At 37.2% G+C, this 8800-nt stretch overlaps 1 protein-coding gene across 7 annotated transcripts in view; it reads right to left on the bottom strand.

Annotated features, from left to right (window-relative positions):
• Positions 1-8752, bottom strand: part of BRD1 (bromodomain containing 1) — a 58240-nt gene extending 49488 nt beyond the window's left edge. For 2 of the 7 annotated variants that reach the window (XM_010728950.3, XM_019611981.2), the window contains exons 1-2: positions 7989-8153; positions 3758-5138 (exon numbers count right to left, since the gene is read on the bottom strand). In XM_010728950.3, coding sequence (XP_010727252.2) covers positions 3758-5138; positions 7989-8046 — 1439 coding nt within the window. In that variant the 5' untranslated portion in view covers positions 8047-8153. Of the gene's footprint in view, positions 1-3757; positions 5139-7358; positions 7956-7988; positions 8155-8662 lie in introns of those variants that run through there. The other 5 variants (XM_019611994.2, XM_010728956.3, XM_019612001.2 and 2 more) reach the window with 5 other exon arrangements.
• Between the last annotated feature and the right edge of the window lie 48 nt (positions 8753-8800).

Raw genomic sequence — 8800 nt, forward strand, 5'->3', positions numbered from 1 at the left:
AAAAAACCTCAAATATTTATATAACTATGTGCAATTCAACCACCACACACCATTCAGTGAAGTATGAGCCCCGCACACATTCGGGGCAAAACCGATCTGCCACTGCCTCCAGATAGATGAGCTGGTGGCCGCAGGAGGCCTGCACTCTTGACTACTGTGTCAGTGCACCAAGTACTGTCCGTACAGCATAACTGACAATTCTTCATATTTAAAGAAGAACTGAATAGAATCTCTGACTGAAGAAGAACACTTACACAGCCAAGAAAGCTAGATGCAAATCATATCCACCCAGGAAATTTCCCTGTGGTCTACTCCAAGTGATAAGCAACTTACTGAGAAGAAAGCAATGAATTCACCTCAACACTCTAACATGACACACTGCATCTTTGGAAGTAGACACTGAAGTACAGACATCCTGAAAAACTGAGGCACAAGATAATAAATGGATTTTCAGAAATAAAAAAGAGAGTGGAAGCAAGCATTCATCTCCTATTATTAATTATATAATTTGACAGTGAACAGTTTCAAGCACGATATTTGCTAAGAAACAAGGGTAACTGGAAAGAATACAGGTCTCAAAGCCACTCACAGCAGAATCTAAGGAACAGAGAAGTAGACACAGAAATTCACGAGTTACAAAAAAATTGTGTAGAAACGATGATACTGTTTTACAACATTATTTTTAACGTATCTTAAAATGAACACAGGTATTTCAGAGAACAGAATTACTAAAATGGTGTTAGTAAAATGTTCAGTTTTTGACATACATTCCTTAAACATAGAAGGAAACAAAATATATTCCTACCACCTTCAACTACACATAAATGGCAAAAGGAGTTTCTCCAAGCAGGTATGTTCAAATTAGCATTTATGTAGTACTGCAACTACCATCTCTAAAGAACCAGCCATGGACACACGTAGTCTAGGCATTAATGATGAAGAAAGTAAACCAAACCAAACACCTCCCTGGGCATTCCTCAGTCTTCACAGACGTAAAGAACAAAGTTCTTTTCAATTTTTTTTAGGAAAAAGAAAAAGCACCAGTGTTTAAATTGGAGCATATGCGTTTCTGCTCTAAATGTGAATAGTCCAGTTGCTCTTCTTAAAGTTTTCTGGAAAGGCAAATCACATTCCAACTCCAAGGAAAGAGAAAAAAAAATCCACATATTTAAGAACAGATTAAAGGTACAATTTAAATGAAGACAGACGCAAAATGTTCCACATAATTCGTTATTAGTATATAGGTGTGTAATTAACTATTCCACATCAAAAACACAGCTTTTCTAGACAACAACAAAAAAAAAAAGAACAAAAAATTGGACAACTGACAGTTGGGAAAGGAAAAGTAATTTTACCTTTTCATGTGCCCATTTCTATTTTGCTTTTAATTCAGATATTAGTTTTCCAGGACTAAGTGTATTCTTAGCAAAAAGAATATTTAAGAAAGAGTCTTCTTGCATGACAAAAAAAATATATAACAACGTTAAAAACTAAAGCAGTTTTAAACTATGGGTGGGTTTTTTTGATTTACATTTCTGATATAAAGTATAATTAAAATGTATTATCTCAGCAAATATCCATGTATGCAGTAACATGAATCTGAACATACATGGAATCTCTCAGCAGAAAGAAATTTAGAAGTCAACAGTCTTTATACTTCTGTTCCTGGCAACTAAAAACACTTAAAAAAAAAATTCTGATGATGGCATCCCTTCAGTGTCAAGGTCCGACTTTAACAAAAGTTATCTGTGGGAAGAATTGCCAAAGCTACAACTAAGAATACACATTCCAATTCTCAACTCTCATTTAGTCCATGTTCTTTCTACTTGCAAGAAGACATAAAAAATAAAAATCAATCAGGATGGTCTTCATTCAGTTAAAGGCAAATCCTTTTTATAAACTTTCTCCCATGGACAGCAGTATTAGTTCCAATAACAATATCTGTTGCTAATTGTCAACTTAAGCCCTTCACTGGCACATCACTTAACAAAAACAATTCAATTTTACCAAGTAAGCCACGACGTGGAACAGTGCAATCATCTGATGATGTGATCACACGGGAGCTAAAGGCTGACAAAATTAGTCAGTAAGTACCTACATACATTCGTAACTCTTATTACAGGAAAGGACTACCATCTCAAAACACTGTTTAGATTAATTTAACTAGTTTTTAAATGTTCACTACCTGACACTTGGCAGCCAGCTTTCAAAAAGCATGGTTTATTTATAGTATCTTAAGAGCCTCGTACACGATTAACCCACACATGGAACTGGTGCCTCTACCGAGAAACTTTTTATGTACTGTTATTAAATTCAGTAAGAATTTAATTCAGGGGGTAAACAAATATAATGCTGTAGTAGATGCTGAAAACAAAACAAATAATAAAGACAAACTTGGTTTTAGTCCCAATAGTCCAATTTAATGCTTCTCAGCACATTATGTTTGAAATGCTCAGCAGAGCCAAAACCTTGTTTTCCTAACCCAGAGCTTTATTCCATTGCTCAAATCCCATAAACATATATTTCCACTGCTGAAATGCATTATAACTCAGTTTAAGTGACAGAAATCTGAAGTGAGATGACACTGCTCTTTCGAACTACAATGTAGCTAATTTAACCAAAATTCATTCCAAAAATCTTTAACTCCTGAAATAAAAAGCATTCAAAAACCATCATTCTGTTCCAGTTCTGTTAATTACATATGAAAACAGACTTGAAAACATCCCTGCTTTTTCATTCAAGTATCACTTCACTAGCCTCACCAGATCTAGAGCCATCTGCCAGCCCCCTGATCATCACTGCTAAAATATAAAAATATGGCATGTTAAATGCAAAGGGCATCCTTCAGCTCCGATGTTTACATTTTGCACTTAAGTAACACCTTCTGTGAAAACTGCGATACACTAATAAAGGAATCAGCAGAAGTTCTTACAAAGGATAAATTCATAAGCAAACACATGGTGTTAAGATTAAAACTCTTTTGCACACACATTAGTTTACATTAGTTTTTGTTCAACGAGAGAAACTGTACTAATGTTATGGGACTACAGATCTGCTAGCGTAATTGTGTGGGAGAGAACATTCATGTTGGGTTACACAACTGAGATTGCATTAGCTAAAATATGATGGGTACCAAATTTATCCAACTCTTCATAAACGCTACTGCATTTGCAAAAAGTAAATGAAGATGTAGGGAAAAACCTCCTGAGAAATTATATTGTACCATAAGGAAAATTAAGACTTTTGTACCTGCATAAATCATACAATACATACTTATATTTAAGTTAGATGAACTAAAAACAGTATAAAAATCCTATACACGCAAACCTATTTTTCATTTTGGAACTCTTTAGTTAGGAAAAGAAGTTCAGATTACCAGCTTATAAAACACAGTTAACTTTGAGCTTGGCTTTTTAAAATAAAGGTCAAGTACATACGCTGTTTTGAATTCTGTGGTTAATTTTCAAAAGTACAGCAGACAACAACAGAACAAACGACATGATTTGGTGTGACAAAAAAAAAAAACAACAAAAAAAACACAGGGTTCTTACTAACTTCTCTAAAGAAGTTACGACATTTTTAACATACTATCGCTGAAGTGCAACATACATAGTTTACATTAATCTTCTGAGCATGATCTTTAAGAAAGACATAAAAGAAACGGACAAAAACTTTTAAGCCTCCATCTAAAAGCATCAGCTTAAAATTAAACAGATAAATTAAGTAAAGCTTTCTCTCACTTGGATGATTTGCTTACCTCTGGGGGGGAATATAAGGAGCAGATACGGTTGGCATAACTGTACAGGGTTCAACAACTGTTTTCTTGGCTTTTTTTGTCTTTTTTCTGACTTTTGATGTAGACCTAGCAGTTCTGACTGATCCCTCCTTTCTACAAACACCGTTTTTGATTTCAGCTTCTCCATAAATATTTAGAGGTCTCCGTATGCAACCTGGCGGAGTATGTACATCACAATAGGCAGTCTTTTTTACAGAGAACGTTGTCCCACTACCGGTCAATTCTTTCACAGGTTCCATTTTCATATACAGACCAGCCTTTTGAGCACATGTCACATGGAATGCAGTATAGCAGTTTGCTTTGTGGCACTGGATGCAGGCACCAACACCTTTCTGTTTACAGAGGTAGCATGTTAACTTCCATCTGGCTGGGGGAATGTTCCTGACACCGTCAATTGGCTCAATAAAAACTGTATTGGCAAATCCAACCTCTGGAATCCACAAAGCACACACAACATGTCCCCAACGATCATCATCAGTCTTTTTAAAGGCACCTCCCTTGTTTGGGCACAGCACACAGTCTACAGGCCGAGAACGGGACTGCAGACAGTGTCTGCAGAGCCACTGGCCCTCGGGTATATATGGCACCCCATAGCATTCCTGATGTACTGCTAAATTACACATATCACAAAACAGGATTACATTGCTGTTCTGACATTCACCATCCATGCATATACAACAAACCGCGTCTTCATCAATTAAAGACTGATGATCACCCTGTTTTTGGTTCTCACAATAAGACTCTTTCTCAAACCTATCCATAAGGAATTCAAACATGTTTTGGGAAACAACCGACACTCCATCACTTTTCCGCTTTTCATTAATTATTTCTAACCACGCATAATCTTCCTCATCCATGTCATACTCGACTTCATTATCAAGTTCTTCTGCTGACTTCTCAATGAACTTATAATAAACCGGAGGTCTCCGAGGAGCTGAAGGGGGACTGTACTCAACAATCCGTACTTTTGGTTCTGGAAGAGGAGCTGTTGTAGCAGGTATGCCATGTGAGCTAGGAAGAGCTTCATTTTTCTTTTTCACTTTGTTGTTTTTATGCCGTTTGCTTCTTAGACAAACTGGTGGTCTTTCACTATTTTCTTTATTGCTGTTGCATTCACTCATTTCCTGGGCTGTAAGATCATCTTCTAATATAATCTCTAAAGGATCAAAGATACTGATCCTATGTAGGCGACCTTCAATTTCTATTTCAACCATTCTTTGAGCTTGAGCGTACGTCAAGGTTTCTCGTGTGGGGGAGTGCTTAATACTGCATGGGGAAGAGGAATGCCTTGTTGCCGATACTCGATGACATCTTCCTTTCCTCCTCATTTGGTAATGTTTCCCTAAAATGAGAGTAACAATTAAAATTATAAACTCTGAAAATTTATGTAAGAAGATTAGCTTTATTATAGTAAGAAGGAACTTCAGTTCTATGGCCCCCAAACTACCTGTCCAACCTTTTGGAAAAAGAAACAAAATAAAATAAAAAAGACCTAGCTTATCTGAGTAAGCACAGCTATACACAGTACATAATATAAAAACGCTTCAGAAGAGCTAACTGTAACATCTCTTAATAAGACAATAAGAAATGCTTAGACAAAAATGATAACTGTTACACTGTAGGAAAAATTTTAATACAGTATTTCCATTTGCTGAGTATGTGCAGTTTTCTTCAACAGCCTGAAATTTTTTACTCCATATCTCACCTCAAAAAGAACTGACATAATCCTGGAACAAAAGTTTTCCTCACAACTTTATCCCATGCAATTTGAAAATCATAATAACAATTCCTTGATTACCCCCATTCTTAGAGATACCTGTGCATACCTCCACAGTTGACAAAGCTTTTTTAAACTAAAATTCTTTTGAGTCTACAGTTCTTTACCTAACTACATATCCACAAAAACAATTTCTGTATTTAAGAATTACAACATCTCCATATCCAGAAAGTTATAATCAATGTACATTTTATTCTTTTATCTAATTCCCACGTTAGTAGGCTGAATCCCATTCAGTGTCAAAACTTTCAAATATAGTGATATGCACAGAATGACAAGAACAGAACCTTCAGCTCATATTGAAAACAGGGTGAAACACGGACTGCGGTTAGGAAATACTCAGCTTGTAAAGTAAATTTAGTTTATACTGAAAACATACAAAATGTGCCGCTGTGTGTGCATGTACACAGATACGCACCCTCATCCCTCAACCCATTCTCATAGTTTTCCTCATAGCAAAAAAAGTAGGTAATTAACCTCCAGTCTTTCAATCCAAATCCAATCTCTTTATACAATTAGATTGACATAACTTTCAAGTTTCAAGACACCTATTGGAGTAAGGTCAGCCTGTATTACACACACCATACCAAAAAACCTAGCTTGTTTCCTCCCTATGAAACACCGTAACTAGGACAGGAACTCAATTTGATTACAAAAATCCTGAGAGCTTCCACGCTTACACACTTTAAGACATTTCTTTTTTCTATGAAGTTTGAAAAAGTATTATAGAACTATTAATCTCAAGCCTACAAGGCTCTTCTATTTTCTCCTTTTCTCTCCCTGATAAATCACTAATTTAAAAAAACATTGATTTTTAATGAACTGCTTAAACTATTATTACAGCCTCAGCATTTTAATTCTCGTCAATCAGAAATTCTGCACTTCATGCCTTCAATTAGTTAAAATAATTCTACTCACATTAACATGTCAAAAGAGCAAGAGCTCAAAGCATGATTATTGTCAGAGCAGTATAATTACTTCACGAAGAAAACAGCAGAGCAGAATGGTTGACACGCAAAACACTTTCTTTTTTGTCAGTCTGTGATGCCACTTTCAACAAGTCTACTCTCATAGTCCTGAAGGAACTTCTTTTAATGGAGGGCAAGATAATGCAGGCAGCTAGCATTAAAAGTAGCCCTTTAGAGAGTTTATCTGCTCTCAAACCAATCTTCTTTTCCCAAGAACAAATTAAAAATATGAATCTATGCTATCTCTGTTATTCACGTGTGAGTTAAGTACCTTACTCACAGATCTGACTTCTGTATAGGTATCTCCTAATTCTTAGTACTTATTTTTACAGCACAAGCTCAAAAGCCAGTGCTTAATCATCACATTTCTTCTGATAGTCTTTATAAACAAGAGACGAATAAAAAAAGATTCTACCACCTCTTCAAACAAGCATGAAAGAAATACTTAGTAGCTTATTTCTGTTCAAAAACATAGGATTTAGATCTTTTTTTTTAACCGCAGAAAAAGTTTAATCCACTAATACTACTATAAAAGGTTCAAAAACCAGAAACAAGAACAATTTAACTGAAATTAGAAGTTAGTTTCCACAGTTTCACAACAGATGTTGTAATGCAGAGGTGAACGATAACAGAGTGATTCACATTTGTTTATCAGCATGAATGAAGATGTTTCAGATCAAACACAGTGATGTGTAAATGTACAGCAACCCACTCATGTCAGTGTGGTTGCATTTCATGGCATATTTTGGTACCTGTCTCGCATTTAGTCAACAAAAACAAACAAACAAAATACCCAGATCATTTAAATTGTGTTTACCTCACATTTAACTTCAATTTTGTCCAGATGTAAAGGTCTGTGTTTTCTTTTAGAATATCTCACCCTACAACCATGAACAGACACACAACCAGCCAAGATGTCCATGAGGGCAGTTTTGAACTAATTACTGAGAGAGATGGAAAGCAGCCTTCAGAAATGAAAAACTGTGCTTATTTGCCCACATTTAATTATCAAGCCTAGCCCAGAATAAATGGGGGGAGGGGAGGAGTGGAAAGCTAGATTTCCATGCTCTCTGCCTCTCCTTGAAATTCTTAAGTATGGCTGCAAGAAGGCAAAAAGAACAGGAAGAAAATATTTTAAAGCACATTCTTGCTTAGGATTACTGTCATAAATGTCAAACTGTATGAATCAGAATGCTAAAAAAATGATTGAGCCATCATCTAAGCATCTTCCTTTAACACTCATCTATAAATAAAGCTAAATCACAAAGCAAATGATAATTTCCTGGGAAAATGGATACCACACAAACTGCAACAGAGCAAACATAGAATTGGAACTGGTACTAATCTAGCCTGATTTCATAAAAACTTAAGCATGAATAACTTCAATGTCCCAGAAGCCAAAGAAGTGGCAGCTTTTTATCTTTCATCCTCCCCCGAAGAAAAGTACCAGCAAGTGTCCTATGAATATTCTGAAGGATGACTGCATTTCTGCATATAGAATTCATGATCACCAATTCCTTTGCTTTTCCTTGTTAATTAGCAGACACCTTTCTTCCCTCTCCAACATCCTGCAGGCCCGCAGGAATGAAGACCATGCATAGAAGTTTGAAGAACGCTGGACTATGACATCAGCTCCATTCTATACTGATGATACCACACCTTCAGCAAAAGGAGGCGATCCTTGTTAGCACTTTTCAGCCTTTCAGAACAACAGAGATCAAACAGAGAAGTTTGCAGCTCCCTTCTCAGCGCTCCATCAGCTGCTTGGGCAGAGAGGCACAGCCGGCACTGCCCCTCGCCAACAAGAGTGCAACGCAGACAGCTGTTCGCGCAGAATGCATACTAGGAGGCCAACATATTTTTTATTCAGATGCAGGAGAGCTAAAGACAACAGGAAAAGTACAACAGCGCACAGTTCTGATCACAAATTCCTGTCACAATTTCTGTCTCAGTTACCTTCCCCCTCTTCAAACCAATTGCCTCGGGTCCCCGCATCCCCTGCTCAAAGGAAAAGGGAATGCCGTTCTCAATGGACACTTTCATGCAGACCATTATAAAGAGAAAGACACAGGAATGTTCTTTCGCCCAGACAATGAGGCCGGATAGGCAAACACCGCTTACTGCTTACGGGGAAGACACCACCCAGAGTAGCGCGGCGGGGCAGGAGCACTGCCCTCAGGGGAACACAAAGAATTGGCGTCCGCGGCGACTCGGCTCAGCCCAGCCCGAGGAAGGCAGCGCGGGCCGCGCGCCGCCCGC

Source organism: Meleagris gallopavo, chromosome 1, assembly GCF_000146605.3.
Source record: "Meleagris gallopavo isolate NT-WF06-2002-E0010 breed Aviagen turkey brand Nicholas breeding stock chromosome 1, Turkey_5.1, whole genome shotgun sequence".
Lineage (NCBI taxonomy): Eukaryota > Metazoa > Chordata > Aves > Galliformes > Phasianidae > Meleagris > Meleagris gallopavo.